Source organism: Solenopsis invicta, chromosome 2 (genome assembly GCF_016802725.1).
Source record: "Solenopsis invicta isolate M01_SB chromosome 2, UNIL_Sinv_3.0, whole genome shotgun sequence".
NCBI classification, from domain to species: Eukaryota; Metazoa; Arthropoda; class Insecta; order Hymenoptera; family Formicidae; genus Solenopsis; species Solenopsis invicta.
In genome coordinates, this window is record NC_052665.1 from 7564833 (window position 1) to 7586582 (window position 21750).

A 21750-nucleotide genomic window follows, 5' to 3' on the forward strand; every position below is an offset into this window, starting at 1 on the left:
AGGTGCCCATCAACCTGATCGAGTGGACTAACGTACGTAAGTGGCGTTATCTTTTCGGAATTCACGTTGCGTAGGATATCTAATGTGTTAAACTTGATTGAAGTGCGTCTCTTTTATCGCGATATAACGTTGGTAGAGCGTAGAATCGATCGTTCACGCGTTTATCACAGTTATCGTGCTTTCCACGCCCACGCCGAATTATTCAATGTGGAGGTGGTAGCCTGATTTAGTTCTCTCTCTCTCTCTCTCTCTCTCTCCCTCTCTGCGCAAGAGAGTATCGATTTTCTTTAATATTTAATAGTTCGATTCTGTTCTGGTGGTGTCACAAAGAGAACAATAGCACGCATCGATGCACCGTTTCCGTGAATAGTAGTAATTCCGTCATCAAATTTAACCTCAATGAACGGATACGCGAGCTGCGATATTGGGGTTTGATTTTCAATCGACAGTCCGCCGATAGAAACGCGCGCGCCACATAGAATTTGAAAAAAAGGTCGCGTTTGCCACTATTCGTTATCGGGCTTATCATTGAGGCGCGGGAACTACCATTATAGATAATTATTTTTCCCTCCAAGCGGACCATCAGCACTGTTATTATTGCATTTCCACCAAATCAGATTAATGGTCACTTGCCATGAACGTAATCATCAGCTCGAAGTACGTCCTCATCGGTTCCTTTAATTAAGAATTGTAATGTTGATAAAGGTAGAAATGGATCGAAGCCAGGAACGGCATACATAGATATTGCTTTCAACTCGATTCGCATTTTCCGCTCAAATGCGCTCGCCCCTTCGTGTTTTCGACTTTTCGTCGTGCTACGGTCGTCTAGACGTTGCTCTTCGGAAATCGGATTTTCTTTCCTCGTCGTTAATGGCTCGTATTAGCTCGACTTGCGCAAGTTGTTTTAATTGAACGTACACGAGAGAGCATCGGAACTCCCTTTCAAGCCGTAAAGAAAAGAATAATTACGAACTATAGCGATAACGTCGGTGTACTACCTGGAGTTGTGTTTCGGGATATAAACGTGAGAAACGTGCCGTGTTCATTGCCGGCGAGTTTATAAAGGATTCTCGCTAATTAAGAGCATTCGATCGAGTGGCGTGCAAAAGGAATTATATCCATTATTGCATCTAGGTATGTAAAATAAAGTTCCTTCGCGCAGTTATGTTTTATTTAGTCTACGTGTTGCGCAGTTTAATTGCATTACCCAATACAATATTTGATTATGCTTTAATAAATATATTCAAGAACCGTATATTTCTCGATTATCCTTTGCACATACATTATATTTCATATAACTTCTATATATATTGCCAAAGCAACATTCATCGACTAACGCGCTATGCACTCAATAGACTATGATCGGATGGAATTGATGTAACACGAAATTGGATTGAAATGCTATTTGCAGGATAGTATGCGATAGTTACATGCTTCATTGCTCATAAATGATACATCGGTACTAATACCTACCGAATCATTTAGTTCACTAAATGGTTAATTTTATAATAAAATGAAATTTTCTTTTCAAATTGATAAATATATTACACATTGACACTATTAAACACCAATATAATTAGTTCAATCTGCGAGGATAAATTTCGCTGCCGTAGTTAAGCTCAATCGCGTATAAACTTTGGCCGCGTATGTCCACGCATTATTTCTGATATACTCTCGCAGAGTAGTTTCAAACTTTGTGACGAAGGCCGAGACTAGAGCCATTAATACGGTTTCATGTAATTTACTTGAGAACATTAAGCACATTTCACTCTCTCTCTACCTTCCGTCTGAAATTATTTTAAGCTTTTATGTTCTATTTCAGAGTATATATTTTATATAATCTGACGATTATAAATGAAATATAAAATTAACGCATGACAAAGCATTACAAATTTTCAAGTACATTAGTAGTAAGTTGAAAATTTTTATCTTGTCAAGGAACGTTTGTATTATTGTTTCTGCTAATCCTTTCGCACCTTAACACTTATAAGAGTGGCGCATTGTCACGAGAGGAAAGGTGAGCGGCGGAAAGGCGGGAGAAAACAGTGACGGTAGCAGAAAGTGAGAGAATTAGTAGATGGATCTCTACGCACAGATAATTTGTGGCGTGCAATCCCGGCCCAGCTATCCAGTTAGAATAGGTAAGGCACATAAGCTACACCCATTTCGCAGTAATTTACTCGACTTCCCCGTCCCGAACGAGTGGAGTCGGAAACGGCAGGGTTGATTGATCGAAGGCGAAGCACATCGCCTCGCGCTCGCGGTAGGATACGCCGTCAGTCTTGGTTACTAACATACGGAAACTGATGACGATCCAGTTTCTACGTACGGGCGCGTCAGAATGGATTCGGGAAACGCGTACAACGAAGCCGCACGATGCGATTTAGCTATTCCATCGCCGCGCCGACTGCCACCTCTCGTCGCGCGGATGCCTCTCCTCTGCGGTCTGGTATCTATATTTCTCCAACTGCACGTTGTAATGAATGGAAGACGTCGCTATGGATGATGACGTACGGAGGTTTCTGGTCTCGGGTGAAACATTCAGGGTTCAACGCGTAGCCATGTATATCAGATATGTCGTTGAGGGATTGTCAACGACATCTCCGATGATACCTCGTTGCCATATCCAGCCATCCGCATTATAACGATATGTACGAACAAGGTCTCTTAGGAATTTCAAGTTTACAACCCACTATTCCCACTTCATGAAAGAAAGAGTAGCGTTCACTAATGCTAATCCACTTGACTATGTCCCTTTAAATGAGATAGGTTGTAAAGGATTACCGTAACTACGTTTTATTATCGTTACACAGTGATGCAAACGAACACTAAATCGATGTAATCGTGTAAAGAAATTTCTATCCCATTGTTAATTACGTACGAATAAAGTATTATGTAGACCGATTTTAATTCTCTTCAAACATAAATCATTGATTGTTAGTAGTGGTATATAAATATTGAAATTTCAGACTTGTGAAAAGATCTCTGGATATATGTAATGCAAGCTAATGTAATCTGGGCATACAATTATCGGATTTATTACATTTATATTAACGCTTTATGGTACTTGTCAATATACTAATTTTATATCAGCGTAATTTTATTTAACCAAGTCTGAATAAATGAGCAAGAGACTGTCACATAATTATAACGTGAATGGTTGATTTTTCATCGCGGTTTAAAAATACTTGGTAACTGTCTGGAATTATTTAAGGTTAATATTCTCTATGTGTAATAATATTCACATAACTCTGCCCGCGAATCTATATAACGAAACTTTATATATTGTTGTACGCACATAAACCTATGTATAATTCTGGAACAATAATATTCAGCGTGTAAATCCCAGTTGCATTTTGTATTATGTAACATCCTCAAGTGAAATATCGGTGACACCGACGGTAAATCGGAAGAGCTAATACAATTCCAGAGTCACACGTTACTACAGACAAGAAATCCCTTAAGCCGTTAGATTTATTCTATATATATATTCCCTGTGTTGTAGCAATAAAATATTTATTCAAGCGTCATTCAGAACGCAACATTAATCCACTTCCATCGCGAGTTATTGTAAAACAACTTTTCTATTGTAACGATATACAATATAAATATATTTTTTGCGCAGTTGTCAGAATGTCTAATCGCTAATGCACACTTATAATCGTAATCAAATATGCATGGCAACGCATACAATACGATATTCATACCTATAAGGAAATGTCGTAAGAAAACCGACGATGCGGTTTACCCAAAGTGCTCTTAGAAGCTATGGAGAATTTATGTCGTACCGTATCAGTTAGTCTGAGACATTCCGCGGCTTCGGAGCTCGGTGTAAATGCGTGCTGTTAACCGCGTTCTACATCTTTAAGGCACCTCGGATCTGCCTCTAAGGCATCGTATACGGTGGAGCGACGAAATTTCGCGGCCGTACTGACTTAATGTCCTCTAAAGTGGTTAATGGATAATTTAACGTCATTGCGGAATCCACACGGATGTGCGCGGTGGATGAGACGCGTGTTGAGGTAGCTACACGATGAATGACACATCTCACTTGTGTCACGTTGATACTTCCAAGATTGTTCATGTAAGTGACTTCAAACGGGATGTCATTTCGTCAGAGTATACAAAGTTCAACGTTTGCTCAATAAATATACATTCGTACACGCTCACGAGCAATATATTTAGTATCGCTGAATCTTTAACTATATATGTAAATATAAATTTTCCTTTATGATATACTAATTTATTCCAATAACAATATTTCCGTCGCGTATAAAAATAAAGAAATTTCAAATAGAGCAGTCAGCGACGAAGGGTTAGAAAATGGGAAACTATTGAGAACGAACGAAACGAAGTCGAGTATAGTTTCCTTACTCACACATAATAAACAATAACAGGTCTCGAGAAAAAGCGCAGTGGTCCATATGGCGAATATCTTTGATATCACGAATGTTTATATCACGTTTTAAATTTTGTTCTTTATAGACTTTACTCCATTTCTTTCTTGCCTTGTAGCGAAAGTAAAAAAAAATAAAACAAGATTTGTAGAACGAGAGTAATTTTCTTGGAAACCATTATTGTACTCGTTTCTATGGTTCGCCACCGATCTATAAGATACTGACGGACGTTCTCGAGTCTCGAAACATCCACTCGTCTCTTGAGCATCGGCTAATTGGATACTCCGCAGCCGACACCTACGGCGACATTTTTCGTTTTACAGCAACGCTCTTTTCTACTTGTCTTTACTCGTTGCAGATGACGTGTATTTTCCGTTTAGTCTCACAGTTTTCCGAGCCGAGAAAAGTTGAAACATGACTCGTTGAAAGACCATGTAGCAAAGAATTGTGTTACACAACGCGCTTATAAACTCTGTCTGTGTTTCTTTTATGCCGTGAATTCTATCATAAATAATGGAAGCGCATTAAGAAATCATTGCAAGGCGTCGTATGAAGTATGAAGAATAAAATTCAGCGCGAAGGAAGCATGTTGAAGGAAATGGCCCATTAACAGTAATGCTAGTAACCAATTCTTTGATGTAAAAGTAAAAGAGGAAAAGAATCACAAAAGCTGTTTGATATCAACTTTGTTGCTTTGTTCTCGTATATGAAGTATAAAATTTACTACCGCAGGGGATTCGTTAGAGAACAGTGCCTAGACCCTCCGGATATAACTAATTACGCGCACTCAGCGGTGTCGTCGCAGTAGCTTTGTCAGAGGCGTTTTATCTCTACGCCGGAATTTTCACTGTCCAGAAAGTTCTTTGCCGTACATTCTCGTTGATCTTATGAGAGATAGGATAACCACGTTGTGATCGTTTAGTTCGTTTTCGTTACACAGTTACGTAATTAAAGCCAACACGTTGCGTCGCGTTAGTTGCGAGGTCGTTATTTAAAAAAAAAGACTTTAAATGTAACTAAGATGGATTCTATTATGTAAGACGTGAAAAGTACCTTATCGCTAATTAAATACAATTTATGTCTGACGAATGGTTTGCTCGTTCTAATTTACATCTGACGAACGATTCGTTCGGTTCTTTCTCGGTTCGGACAAGAAGACAATACTCATTTTTTACTATCATAAATTTATTTGCGCAGTTACTTAACAGCCTGGCTCTAAGCGTTCCGTAAATGATGTTAATTATCTGGGTATATCATCGTGCAATCTTTACGGTGAACTCGCGGCAGGAGTTTATGGATGGAGGATGAGAATGGAATTCCGGGAAGGCGCGCAGGTGCTTGAATAGGACGTAAATTATAACAAGAGTATACGAAGTTGCTGCGGGAAAGTACTTGCGGTGAGAAAGAAGCGCATATGTCCGTAGTTGACTAGCGGTATTAACCGAGCATGGAATATTCGCATACAAAAATACGCCTTAAACCATAAATCTGCCTTGCTCTTAGGTTAACGTGTGAGAAACAGTTTTGCATATTCCCATAATTTTGAAGCCCGTGAACTTTATATCTGGCGCTTTTTCGCCAGCATTACATGAGCGTTACAACTCCATGATAGCCAGTTATTGTCATTCAAATTGAATATATTCTGAGAATATATTCATAAATAATATATTATGTGTGAGAATAAAACAAGACTGTTTGGCAAAATGTACTTTAATCAATTTCAACTGATAAGTGGGGGCCACTTTCCTTCATTTTCAACATAGAAAGAAGAGATGAGAAAGATTTGAGCTTAGCGCCATTTATCGCGGAAACTTCCGATCATAAGAATTAATCATCCGGCAATGAGACGTCCGCACGAAAACTGATCTGTAGATTTAACGCTTCGATGGATTATCCGGGACGGGAAACAATGAGCGTGAGTTTCACTGTTTTTCGCTCTTGATCGATAAGAACATCTTCTTTGACCGCTCTAACATAAAACCTTCAATAAAATTGAAATTATCATATTTTATGTAACTCGACGCTTTATCTTAAATCACAGTTTTTATCCATCCACAAGATTTTCAGATCTACAGGGACAAAGCGAAGTAACAAGCACTACAAAGTATTTGGACTCTTCCTTTTAAAGGCCGCAGATTTGCAATATGCAGCAAAATACTTTATGTGAACAAATTGAGATACGCGATATTAAAATACAGAGAGTAATACTTCAAAGATGATTGAACAGGACTTTCAGGAAAATGGCCATGAGAGCGCAGATACAAATTTTCTCGTAACAATATTCTCGGTCAAAGGATTACGTCATAAAGACATGCTATTATACATACAGCGATGGAAATAGAAGCGAGAGAGCAAGAGAGTGAAAGGCGTTATATTACGCTCTATCGCTATCACATGCATGAAGTTCCATCACTCGTACATGATTGTCAGCGCACCGTAAATGACTGGTGCTGCATACGTTTGCATTTTCGCATAACGTAGCTCATAAATATGAAAGTGAGTTTCGACATCCTCCTTGGAGAAAATCACGTCAATACGCAACAACATGGTTCGACTAGCTCTCGCTGGATTGCAACGCGGTTCCAATGATTTTTGCCCGATTTGAAATCCTACGAACGTAGTCGACAGCAACATTTTTCTATTGTTAAGAATATTCTAAATTTCGACAATTTACTGTCATTCACATATTGAATAAAGTAAATGTTGAAAAAAAAAAGATGAATTTACTCTCGGTGCACAAAACGCGCGATTGAATAGAATTTTGCATGATTATTCTAACTCTTTTCTATCGCGGACATTGATACAAATTCTAAGTGCACTCTGTCACGTTGTGCGTAACGTTCCGTTGATATACGCATCGAGGACTCGCCTGCTGTAATTCAAATTCGTAGGATGCAGGATTTTCTATAAATTTGTTTTATATTATTGTATTATCGTATAATAAACGTTGCACGATACTCTATGCGTGCATTTTTTATGCACGCGCGTTACGGTACCTTAAGAAACAAAGGGGATATCGAAATCAAACGGAGAGGAAAGTGGAACAATCTTTTTACGAGGAAACTTACGTTAACCATTTATAGCGTATTCCTTCTGTTTTCCGGGATATTCCGCAGTTCCTAAGAGGTAAGCTGTTTTATAAACTTATAAATCTCCCGAGAGTATTCCAAACGTACAAACGTAAAGAAGAAGTTTCAAGTTACTATGCTGCATAAATTCCAATGAACTCTTGCGGCGATTTAAAGAACACAATGAGGTTTTGCAGTAACCTCGGCGAACTAGTTCCATCGTCGTTACCATAACGATGTTACATACTTTTATTTTATACACAATTCAATTTCTACCATAATAATGATTAAGAATTATTCACCAAGTACTAGAATATCCGTAATCCGTAGTACATAATAGAATGCATGCAGAGTGCAGAGTGTGCATTTGCATTATGCAATTACTAGCTCAAGCATAATTATCACATGATTAATATTTGTGATGACTTTCATGAACTCTATGAATTTTGTCATAAACGTGACTAACTAAATATACAGCTGAAGCTGCTAAATTTGGCTGCCACATGTAGTTTTATCATCGATCGTTCTATCTTTAATCTTCTTGCAGGCTATTATAACCTACGATAACTTTGTTATGAAACGGGAGAATCTTGCGAAGATTTTATTGAAAAGAATTTTGCTCGTGGTAACATTCGTAATTCGCGCGTCGTGTTGTCTTACGAAGTCTGTCTAGTATTAATCGCGTGTTAATATTTTACGACAAAGCCGGCGCAGGCTATGGTGGATGTGACACGCGTACGGCGCCCATAATATCATTGCACATGGGTACAGCAGTAGACCGAGACACGATGGGACGGACCCGACGTGAAATTAATCACTGCGAAGATCGTGCACGGTATATACGCGAGTCTGTCGTAACCGGAGGGTCCCTTTAACGATTCCATTTACCCTGTACAAGCTCGACGAGGAAGTAGTACACCCTCTAGTACACTCTTTCGTTACTCTCGACAGCGAGTTTCCCCTAAGACTCATTTTGAAGATGTTGCCGCACAACGTAACACATTTACATCGAATTATGTATCGTACATCAAATTTTTGAGCAGTAAAGAGGAGCAAGATCTTTTTCTCTTGCTGTAAAGTAATTTCGATACTCGTGTTATAAATAGTGTCCATTTGTATGAGCGAGTCGCAAAACTCGGTCTATTTAACTTTAGTCAAGCCGGTGCATAATGTAACATGCTGGATATACGTCCGTAAAATTGAATAGCGTGTTCGGATAAAGGAGTTGGTGTCGCACAGCGACGTAAAATTGCGAATCTTGCGTGGCGCGACGCGAGATTGAAGCGCAGACACATCCTACAGCGCTGCGAACTCGTAATTGCGCGTTGTCGTGGAAACATTGCGAGGCCCTTAATAACGGCATGATTTATTTCGTAGCCTATTTAGCGACGATTAGCGCTTCGCGCAGAGTTACGCGCGCCAGTCGTCCGCTTAACAAGCTTAAACTTAAATTACCGTATTAATCGCGCAGCAGCACCGCAGGCTCTAACCGAGTAACCACCTGAGCGGCCGAGCGGTACACGCGATCGCAAATATGTCGCCCGGTATTTCCGGAACCTCGTAAACGTATAACTGTATTAGAGTGGAAACTCCCGCGCGCGCGACCTACGACATTCTGCCGGCAAATCTCCTCAAGTTGCAGCGTCACCAAAGGACACGTGCCGCCGCGTGCGCCGCATGTGCGCGGCGCGGCGTCCGACGAGGAGGACACTTCGAGGACAAGGGACCCGGATAACGGAGGGAGGATAGAATTTTGAACGATGTGGAGCGCTATAGCGAAACGCTGTAGGCTTGCGCGATCGTAAATTCCGCGAAACGACGGTACATCCAGCCAAATTATACATCTCGTAAAGTATTCCCGCTCGCTTTCTAGCAGACAGCTCGAAAGTATTTCGCCTAATATCCTGTCTCCCTCCGGTCCGTTTCTTCCTTTCATTCGACTGTGAGAAGGCGAAGAGGGTGGATAGCTGGGATTGTGCCGGAAAAGGAAGATGAATAAATACGACCGTAGAGCTTGCGCGAGAAGAGAACACCGCTCCAATACGTTTTTATATGTCACGGAAATGGTAGGGGCACGATGATGGAAGCAAAACAATATTTTTCAATATGCTAAATTTATTGAACGCCTCCCTCTTTCAAAGCAGTAACTAGAATTTCCGTTTTTCCCTATATTTCTGTATTGTCGGTAAGAAACAAAAGCGTACTTAGAATGCCGTATTTAATTAGCACCCTCAGTCATGCTGGAAAGATGAATCTTACTGTCGGGTTGCTCAGACCTACGTATGAAAGAAACGCACAGAAATACGGCTTTTATCACGAAAATGTAATGGTGTAACTAATTAATTTTGTAGAGCAGGGAGACTAATTGCATTAGGTTTATGGCTGCTTCGAAAGATGCGCTTCAGTAATTAAGATAATTTTTCACGAGGGTAAAAAAACCTTGCCGCGCTATCCCGCAGAGTGTCATAAAAGAGCTCTACGAGGTGAATATATTTCGTAGTCTCGTCATGAACGAAAGTTTTGCGGCGTCGCGTAGAGAGAATCACATCGCGCGACCATTTCCATTTTCCATCTACGTGAAACGTCAGGACACGTCCGTTCCTTGCGAGACGTAATAGATACGGCGGTCATGCGATATCGTTGAACTACGGGATATAGCGGAATCGGATTTACTGGACATGTTCAGCGAGCCGTAAAATCGGATCGTATATTAGAAAATTTTTCGTGACCGTACGCCGCGATCTCGGAACTTTCTTCGAACACCTATAATGCGCGCCCCACCGCAGAAAACTCCTAAAAACGATAGAAGAAAATGTCTCGAGAGGATTAAAGCTGTTGAATGGATTAAAACTACGAATCGTGGTATCGTTATCGTCTTCGATGAGAACAACTGTGAGATTTTTCGAGTAACGGCGAAAAGTTGCATCGCATTCGAATTCTTTGAGGAAGAGACTTGAACGAATCGGGACAGTGGGACGCGCTGCGAATCTGTTGCAAGCAAGCAATTGGGGTGGAAAAGTTGGGCAGACGAGACTGTCCCGGTTTAACCTGAACACGAATTGAAAATCTTTCTCTGCCTGACAGTCTACTGACGCTTCTAAATCTCCGGATGTATGTAGCATTAGAAGACATTTTAATTCAAATACTTGAATTGAATAAAAGATCGTCTTTATTTTGATATTCTAATACCGCTTACTCTTCAAAATAATCTCTCTCTCTCTCTCTCTCTCTCCCTCTCTCTCTTGAAAAATGGACAAATGTGATATAAAAAAATATTACATGAGTATATGTAAATAAATATCTTGAAATAAAATATTTTTCTTTCTACGTGCACAACGACTGGAATTGGACACGAAATATGGACAGGAAGCATCCATATATGTATTGATATAAATATCCATTCGCTTTTTCACTTCGTTAGTTTCATGACAGGAAATACTCGATTGACTCTAAGAAAACATACTTTCGCAGAGGTGCGAGAACAAACAATCAAAATAGTACGGCAGCTTAAATGTTTCCAACTGCTGAAAGCACCGGGCGAGAGGTGAATACGGGCTGAATCAGATCAAAGGATAAAGTCGTCTTGTTTCCATTGTCATCCAACACTTTGATCTCACGTATACGCGATACGTTACTCCTCAACGAGGGACAATGGTATAAAGTTTCCAGTCGTTCTCAATCGCTGCGAGTTTTGAAACGTTGTAATAGGATTCCTCGTCGCGACTCGCGTAACATAAAGGATTTATACAGATACTCACCTGACGTGGAAACAGGGATGAAAAGCAGCTGGATTATCCTGCGCGGAGAAGTTTGGCAAAGTACCATGAAGTAGAGCGAGCCGTACCACAAGAAGTATGCTAAACTGTAAACATTAAATGGTCGATAAATTTTCATATTGTTACACAGAGATACATTTTTCTTTCGGGTGCTTATGGAAAACATCCAAATATTTTATAACAAATGTGGATTTAAAAGCTTCCGTTGTGCTTCAACTAATGTTTAGCTTTAGCAAACTTGCTTTCTCGATACTTTTAGTGCTGATAAATAGAAAAAAACGATTTTAATCGTTAAATATCGTTAGAAAATGTTTTTTAATGGCGTGCGCGTGAATATCAAACGTGACATTAAATCAAGTGTCTCTTATTCGCATTAAAATGCGCTCATTACACTCTACCGCAACTATTACGTTTTACACTTATATTCCATCATAATTAAATTATAAATTGTCACTGTATGCTTATATTCTTCTATTTATATAACAGAAAAATGGAACAAACTGAAAGTGTGCATTCAAACGCTGTCTCTCAATTGTTTATTCGGTTTATTGATTTACCGCGCGACGTAAACACAATAGAGACGTAAACACGGAAACACATAAAGTACACAATTACGATACAGTAAAGTGAATCAAAGTAGAGTTAATGGTTCAAAAGTGAAGAGACGGCAAAGGCAACATTGCGCATTCGTATGGCGTGTCCACAATTTTCTCCCTACCTTAATTATTCATCATCTGTAAGATACGTGGTGAGAAAGCTAGTAATACGTCTCGCAATAATGTTAGCAGCCGAGGCGACGCACCAGTCACGTTCCCGTAAATGGTTTAATTAAGTAACATGATTCGCGAGTCTGAATAGCAAAGAACGAAAGGTAGTCTCTCTCTTGCGCCAAGACGTCGTCACGTTCACGCAGGGGATGACATGGGACCGTCGTCACATTTCCGTCACGTCCTCCACAGAGCTCGCTAACCCAATAGACGTCCGTACCATCCTCCGATAGACCACTCTCCATCCCTTATTCCGGAGTTATCCGGGAGCGTCGTTGGCCCTCTCACTGTCTCTCCGCCTTTGTACCTACGTCGGTACCTCTCTCGCTCGCATTCTTGTCGGCGGACAGACACGCCGGTGAGTGGTTCTGGAAGGGTTGGAGAGTCGGACAATATCTGCCAATTCGAGGTATTCATATCCTCTAGGATCGAAGTCGATAGACGAGGGTAGCGTCCATCCTGAGCGGTCACACGAACACGTATATACGTAACACCGTCATCGAAGTGCCGCGTCCTGTCGAGACGTCCTGTCCACCAATGTTGGCCTTGTTCTTCGATAGGAAGCTCTTGGAATATTGTATTACGCCACGAGGATCCTGGTTGACCTGCGGAATACGGCGAGCGGGACGGAAATTCAATTCCGATAAATATCCGATGCGCACGAAATGTCGTATAGCATATTGATGCAACATTTTTTTTTCAACGTTGCGAACTTTTAACCAGGGATGAATACACAATCGCGCTTTGCGATGTAATGCTCGAATGCAGTAACGATGAAATAATAAATTAAAGCTTACAATACATTCCGCAGATTGATATTTGCTGTTCTTTTGCGATTAAAGGTTCTCTCTCTGAGAGAAAGCATTCTTTTACTTAATCGATATCCGATTAGATATCAATTACTAACTGATTCGATAATGACAAAGTGGCCGCCAAAAGCAATCGCGATAATGCATTTTTTTGTCGCTAATGTAACGTCTTCGATCGTAATTTATCTTTAATTACGATATCTTACGGGAATGTAAGACAAGCTAGAGTTAAGCGTTAAGTCAATCGGATAACAGTGAGCATAGCAATGTACAATCGGTAAACAGCATATACTATACCACTCCCTCTAATGGATTGGTCTATTGATTAGGTTTGTTTGTCACCTTAGATGATAACTGTATGACCCTTTAACTCTCTGTCTTAACCTATAATAGCGATGATATTTCAGTGCGGTCAATTAACGATTTTAAAGCATTCGAAGTTAATTTATTCGCAAGTACAAGTTACTAAAATTTCTCTCTAAAAACAAAAATCATTAGCAACTTGATCAATTCTTTAATTTATTCTTAATTAATTTTTTCATTTATAAGAATCGCTTTGCTGAAGCATTAAAAAATTTAGCTGGATGCAGATCTAAAATTAATTTTATAAACTGTTAAAATCATTATAGGAGTTGGGTCGATTACTAAAACGTCAAAATTGTTGCAGCGCTGCTTAAAATTACATCATGCTTGAGCGTCTTTTAAAATTATTTCAATGGATCAATAAAAATTTTCAGATTTGTATTTAATGAAAATTTTACATGTACTTGAACAAAACCGTTCCTTCCTTACTGTAGGTATATAATAAATGCTGTATGTTTCATTCATAAGCAGCGAGATATTATCTTGAAAGTAAAAATATAACGTCCTTATCTTAAGTTTACTCATATAAAGGAATCTATAAGTCTAACAGACTACGTTTAACGCTAGCTAAAGTACAGCATTTTATTTTTAATATCTGGGATATTAGCAGTCTTTCCCGGCGATGAAGACTGAGAAGCATCGTTGAGAACGACGTACCTGAGGACGTGTAACTGCTACGGGATGGCGGAAACGACAGGGGTGGAAAGAGATCCGGGATATGTAGATAACTGTGTGAGGGTAGGTCGTGTGCAAGCACGCCTCCCTCGTTCAGCGGCATAAATTAGCATAACTCAGAATCGTGTTCGGTTAAAGTACTTTCCATGCGCAACCTTTATTCCCGCATTGGCCCCACGTGATGGGTCGTGCTGCCTTGACTTACTACAATACGTCTTAAGAGTAAAATACATTATTTAGCAATTCCTATACCGAAGGAAGTTACACAATTGAGTTTACCGTCTAATTATACACTACAGAATTTTAATGCGCAACTTGAAACTCTATTACTTCAGAAACTACTTTGTACGTATAGAAATTCAATTTAAAAGGGTTAATAGACTTATAGGCAAATTAAGATCGTAAAATTGTTGCTCGCATTTATCAAATATTTATTGGCTAATACAATGCTTGCTTGGTAATGGGCTCATGATACAATTGTTACTGAGAGATATGCTATCTTTCGGATCTTTATCGAACGCTTTCTCGTGTTGATAAGGGTGCTTAATACGACGCCGTCTAAATTAATTCGCGACAATAAAGACGATGAGCGCCGGCGCCGCAAGAGCCGACGTTTCTTGGGTATGAACATCAGCGATAGTAAAGCGCCGAGAATTTAATAGCGTCTCATAAACTCCGTTTAGGGGTTACACCCTACGGTGTCGTGATCGACCAGTACGACCTCGATGGATTCGTGCCGAAAATACGAGAAATTCACATCCTTTATCGATAAAATTTACCACCCAACTTGAGTCCCCTTTGAAGATTCAAGGCACTTCACGCCCGCGTGGATTTTACTAGAAAGAGAGAGCCTTCTTAAAAGCTTTACTATTCGCAAAAACTTTAAATCCTGTTTGAAAATCAAGTTTCCAAAGAGGATTCCAAATTAAACGCATAAAACGTTCGATCGAAATTAAACTGTGCAAGTTTTCCGCTTCTTTGAAGTGCATTCAAATTAAAATGTGATATTTAATTTTAATGAATTCTGAAGGAAGATAAATTGATCATTTAATTATTGCCATCACTTAACAAAATTAATTGTGAGTAAGCTGATTATTATCGCGGATGCCGATGGTGAGCTCGTAGCATATTTTCAATTGCCGACCGTTATACAATACCCATTTATGCGAATCATATATCATTCTGTTGATCTTTTGAAACTGCCGCTATTTCATCCCACGCTTCGTTTGTTGCACAGTTTGTCTTGTGTTGCATAGCAGAGTTCGGGGAATGTTATTTATTTTCCGCGACCCGTAAAGGGAAATTCTCCACACGAGTGTATCTATGGTAACGATCGTTAAATTTGCTTAAGGCACGAGTTGCTGTAAACATCGGTGTCTGACTACAGCCGGGCGATAAAAACGAAAGATATCGGTCGTTAAGAATTAATGCCGACACGGAATAGGGGAATCCCGCGCTAATTCCATGGATTATAGAAGAGCGACGATCGTGTTTTCTTAACACGTAGGAAAATCCCTCGTTAGATATAACGCCGAGCACTAGCAGCTACATTACAACAGTATGTGAATGTACATTTGCAAACAGTCCGCGATCACTTCATCAAGACTTTTATCTTCTTCTTCTTGATATCTTCGATAAATTTTCTGAATAAAGCAATCAAGGATAAATCAATATTATACAATACAATACGCTTCTCTCGCAATTGCCGTCGAGGCTTACTGGAGCTTGATTTTTCCATTAATCTAGTTACGTGATAAGTTGAGGGTGCGCGGACTAAATGGATAAATACAGTCACGAACATCCCTGCAATTCCCCGGATACCAGAAGTGCAGACATTGTCATTAATACAATAATAACAAAGCCAGTCGCTCTTGCCATTTGTCTGAAAATCCTGTGGGACTTGCACGCACGACCGATTGTACATGGTGCGTTAAGGGGATTCCAATCCTCTTTGACCATTGCCCACTCGTCTATATTTCAGTCCGTTATGGAGTCAGTCTTTCCCCTCGTTCCTTTAGAAATATGATTGATTGCTTTCAACAGCTGATATTGGAGTGACAGTGATGTATTGAGCACATCGTCGAATCCGTTTTGAGACACAAGATTTTGTCACGATATACATATATTCACACTTTTATCGCGGTTCACAAGTCGGAGAAGAGAGAACGATATAATAAATTAAGTCTATAAAATTTGTCATATTAATTTATCTTAACTTACGGAAATAAGTAACGCTGCAGCACGTCTGGAAAAATATCTAGAATCGTCGTTCCACTTGGCTTCGAAAATAGACCTGTAAAATACATGTACTCAATAGGTCAACGGCTTTTTCTAGTATGCAGATTATATTATACGTTTACCGTAAATGCAAAAAGTGTACCACTGTGCTAGTTACATTATCACTATGATTAATAATGCAGCTAGTCAATGTTTGAAAAGAGTTTACGTTCCAACACGAAAACTTAAATACATCGAAATATTTTGGTCGCTTTTTCTGCCGTCACGAGATGTACATTTATTGCTTTGGGACATGCCATAGAACATAGAATTCGCAGTGATTTTATTACCACGGATGGTTATACGAATGATTTCTGATAGGAAGCGAATAAATCTCGTGTGTCTTTCTCGTCTAATATCTAATTTTCCAAATGTGACACATAAATCTTTTAAATTAATCCTATTGACTTTAAGGTATTATAAGTAACCGAAATCAAGACAGCTATATCACTTTAAAGTTTACCTAGTTTACCTCAGGACATTAAACCTTATACTTTCGCACAGCAACGTACACCACGCTCCAATATCGAGTACTTAAATACTTACCTCTTGATTGAATGCCAGGAACGACAGAGATCGTAAAGAAAGTTTAGTATCAGAACAGTAACACCAGTTTCCTTCGCCAACATTGATAGAGCACCCAGACAAACGCTGGACCATACGTAAGCCGTCTGTTGGCTGTAAAAAGAAAAGTAAATATTTAGAAAGTAGATAAAAAATATTGTACAGTCATAAATTGGATTCTAGTTTTTGCACATTTAAAAGATAAATTACAATCACAATGATTTAAGTTCTTAAATTTTAATATTATTTTTATTATTATTAAATATTATTTAAGAATATTATTATTATTGTTGTTTAAATATTATACAACTATAAATTCGAGAGATATCAATGATATTACAGTTGAATATTAATGTAATTTAAACACACGAGTATTTTAAAAATTACATTAATTATAATCCTTATCATTTTTCAAAGAAGACACTAGCACGGTTTACGTGATAAAATAATGTATCTACACACAAAAAGAACAATTTTACTGAAATACAGATCTGAAAATAATTATGTTGAATTATTTAAAAAATTGTATCAGATGTTAAACTTAGTTGCTAAATTGTCAAAATCTTTTGCAGCAACATTATTATGCTTAAGCGTCCTACATAATTAATTTGATGTAAAAATAATTTCTGATCTGTATCTATAGTTAAAGTTTTAAATGCTACAGTAAAATTGTTCTTTTCATGCAGATATTTGAAATTTGAAATCTGTATATGCAATTTTATTTTTTTTTAAATAGATAAAACATTTGTTATAAAAAGAATAATCAAAACTTTGATACACGTGGAAAATAATACTTTAATAATATAACTATTTTTGTATTTCATGATATATTTCCAATGTATTTTTCTTTTCTCGGGTCGAATAGAAACGTCGGTATCGGGAAACAATTTTCACCAAGAACATTGGTCCAAAGACATGTAGGATTTATTCGTTTACGCCGGTTGGCATGTACATCAATCTACGTTGAATGACAGATCCGTTTCAAGATGTCGTTTAGGATTTTAGGTACAACGAGACCAATGCAAGATTGGTCCACCAAGATGAGATCGCTCCTCGAGATTCGCTTGTAAAAACGAGATAGAATAGCCGCGACAAAATAGAAATGTTTCTTACAATTTACATCAAAGCACTCAAAGTAAGATTAATAATTCATATAATGTAACTTGCTGCAGAAACGGTGGGTGCGAATGAAAATATACCTACTTTGTAGAAAAGAAAAGCGATCGAGAGTCGAGAGAACGACGAGAGTCTTGACGATAAGTCAAATGTATAATTGGAATTAATCATCGGTCGGCTTAATCGCCGAGGGATTTAAACGCGAGGCGTAAATGGTTGAGAGACTGAATTGAAAACGGAGGAACTAAGGGACACTAGTTAGATAAAAAGAAAAAAAAGAGAGGTAGATAAGCATAGAGCGGGGCGATGAAGTAAAGGTGGAAGGAAACGAAGAAGAAAGAGTACTCAAAGGCAGCCAAGAGTAATCAATTTCTTAGGTTCGAGGACAAGCATCTTACTCTTCCGCCAGCCATTGGCCGCTCGACGCTAGCCCTACAGACGGAGTTTCACCTTCTTGTCTTCTGCGCAAACGCTCTTTTATGTTGGAGTACGAACACTACGGAAGCTTTTTACGATCGCTCACAATCGAGCCTCTACAGATTTTTCGTCATGTCAGCGCTTTTCCGTGCAGTTTATTAATGAAATTTGCTTAAAGTTTACAATTAAACTTCTTTACGATTAATTAAACTTAATACTCAAAAGTAGCGACCGTATATCTGCCGTAAAGTCGCAAAATGAATATTGCGAGAACAATGTCTCTTTAGAAACGTAATTGAAATTGTTTTGTGCGTTGAGTCATACTTCTTAACCTTCGTGCTGAAGATCGATGTGAGTAACCCGGGACACATTTACGATCCCACGTAGCTATAATAGTAGTTTGTAGGGTAAATTAGTTTAGTTTATAATTTTCGGGTTCCATGTTCATGAGAACGAATGGGTCGCTGTTTTGGCGTCAGGCTGGCGTCGTCGCGACGTTAAGTGTCGCGCGACATTCTTGACGTATACGCAGTCCCTAAGTTCCTCAGTTTACAGGAGGATATATCAACTGTATTCTAACTCAGATAATGTATAAACGTGAAGCAGCGCGAGTGAGAAATTTTTTCTCAACTTAGCTAAATTCTCTGCTCGTGTAACTTTGAAATTTACACACATCTGTTGTATATAATGTCTTAAGTAAGATATACAATGTGTTGGGAACGTTACTATAAAAATGTAACTCTTTACCGTTACTTTTTGTAAAAAGTAACTACTTGTTATTAATTTAAAAATGTCACGAGTAACTTTTTTTATATTACATTTAATTAATAATTTAAAAATTTTTTAAATTGTTTATATTAATATTTTCATTTTTTAATGAACATATCTTTATAGAAATTTAGATTGCAATTTACGAACGCCCAATTTTCATCGACAATTTTTATTAAACATTGTTTTTAAATACCTTAATGTCGTTATTAAGAATATTTTAACATTTACTGCCAATACTGAAAATCTGTGGTTCGCGTTACCTATATGTATACTATAGATTTTCAATATTGACAATAATGACAATGACTATCAAAATGCAATTTAAAACATAAATTACAATTAATATTTTTCAATACTTCCAAAAATATATAAAAATAAATAAAATTTACAATTACATTTATATTGCACGTAACCATTTACCTGGCACACCGATTATATTTGCTCACTAAAGAAGTGTGCCAGTCTATTGAATAGACAAAAAGATAATTGATTGGAGTTTGGAGACTAAAGGAACGATAAAAATAACGATTGAACTTGTTACGGTAAAAATGTACGTTATCTAAAAAAGTGACGATAAAACGGCGTTACAAATAACGTTTTACTTTCCAATTTTAAAGATATATATAGATATACATGTACATACAAGTTTATAAAACATTCGTGTCCACATTCGTATTCGTTAAACTTAAAGAAGATTAAACACCGGGAACATCAGCAAGACTAAAGGGCTTAAATTATTAAACTATATACTCACCCGTGATAGGCAAGAAAAGACAGCAAAAAGAAGATACATGCTAGAACATCCGCTCTGCCTACGATGCCAGTCACCTGTAACATGAAACGGTATAAAATATAGTAAAAGAAGAGGGATATGTGCAACGTTGCTACGATACATAAGCGCCAGATACGAATACTTTATCTATAACATGTATATATAGTATATATACACTTATATATTGTACTCGCTAAAAACTCAAGTGCTCACTTCAGCCTGGTTTCAAAAATTCTCTTCGCTCAACAAGTTGCGGTTATACGAAAGCAATTCCTCGCCTGGATCACTTTTGTCTTAGGAGCGAAAAGAGAAAAGTAGAAGCGCAATAGAGGCGAGGACTACGTCTAGATCCTCTTGGAAAATAGGAAGCGACAGTCTGATATTGGATTTAGCGGTGTAACACGAGAAGGCTGATCCGGAAGATGTGTGAAGAAGCCAAACCAAAGATCTCCTTCGTGACAAACGAGATGATGGACAAGACGAGCGGGTACGTGAAAGTGCGAAAGAGAAAAGAAAGTGGGCGAGGTTAAGATTGTCCAAGTTATCGACAGCCGAGCACGAGTGAATAACCGAGATTCTCAAGGATCAATTCCAGCCAGGGAAGCCGACCTGCTACCGGAAGCTGGATTTACCCGTCGTACTCATCTCTCTTCCTTCCTTCCTTCCACCCTGCCGGGCTGGAGTACCAGGTGTACCTCTAAAATTTACGAACCCCGTCTATCATGGTGGGACGGCCGACCTCCCACCTCTTAACGAATTAATTCCACGGAATCGCGAGGATACGATCTGCGAGGGGAACGAAGCTTGCGGTACAAGGATAACAAGAAATCAACGTATTTCTAGCATAAAATTCTTTCTGAAGGAACATGTTAGAATTCTGTTTGTTAAACCGATTATACATGACTTCTAAGGACTTATACGTTATTAAGTTAATATATGTCTAGACGTTATTAAGTATGAACTAATTGTCTTGAATTTATCATTTATTAAAATTAAAATATCATCAGTTTTGTTTGAGTTATTTAATTATAAACATTTATAATAACTTTTGATAATGTAGCGTGAAGCTAAATGGCTCATATATTAACTATCAAGTAAATTATTCATATCCCTTATCTAGCGATACATCGTTCTCCGATATGCTTGACAAATAATTCAAAGATGAAACAAAGACCATTACCGACGTTAACATTATCATTGAATTGAGAACTGTAATTATAGGTACGAGAGACATTGATGAATATACGCTTTCAGCGACGCGAGAGAGAACGGGGATGTAATTAATCATTCAATTATAGCAAAACAACATCAGGGAGGAATAACAACTAGCATTTATCTTCCAAATTTGGCGTGAATTGTATGCAAATACGAAATATGTGAAATACGAGTGGAATACACGAGATGTACTTCCGATGTTTTTTTTGTGCGTATAACGGCATTATTAAAAATATTAACATAACATTTTACAAATATTAACGGAATATTTAAAATGTCTTCTTCTTCGGGAGACAGCATATTGTTTTATATATCGCACAGTTGATCGAATACTTAAACAAACATCAAACATTCAAACAAAGCCCACGAAAGATAAACACTCAGTTGACATTTCATTACAATCTCATTCTTTTTTTGCCATATCGCTATCCATGCTCTTGCGGCAAGTGGACCCGGAGGAAATCTTGCTCGAGGAAACAATACTCCGTCAACGTCAAGGGGAATGAAAGCTGAGTCCAAAGCAGGATCCTGCTGCTGGAAGCGAGGACCCATAACCGAAGGGTCTGCTTAAGATAACAGAGATTACGATGACCACTTTGCGATAGATTCCTTCACGCGCCTCTTCGGCACCTGTCAGATTTATGGCGAGGGATAACGATCAATTGCGGAAAGAGAAAAATGGCCGATGAGGCATTTGTCCTAACTAGGAATGATGATGGGCCTTAGAACGATAGGGAAACAAGCGCGAGGTAGTGCGGAAAAT

At 38.4% G+C, this 21750-nt stretch overlaps 1 protein-coding gene across 3 annotated transcripts in view; it reads right to left on the reverse strand.

Moving 5' to 3' along the window:
• The window catches only part of LOC105200781 (protein O-mannosyl-transferase TMTC1), a 128121-nt gene that overhangs the window by 35747 nt on the left and 70624 nt on the right, over positions 1-21750 (reverse strand). For all 3 annotated transcript variants that reach the window (XM_011168500.3, XM_039446380.1, XM_026130058.2), the window contains 4 exons: positions 19755-19828; positions 16679-16810; positions 16076-16148; positions 11224-11327 (listed from right to left, as the gene is read on the reverse strand). In XM_011168500.3, coding sequence (XP_011166802.1) covers positions 11224-11327; positions 16076-16148; positions 16679-16810; positions 19755-19828 — 383 coding nt within the window. The remainder of the gene's footprint in view (positions 1-11223; positions 11328-16075; positions 16149-16678; positions 16811-19754; positions 19829-21750) is intronic.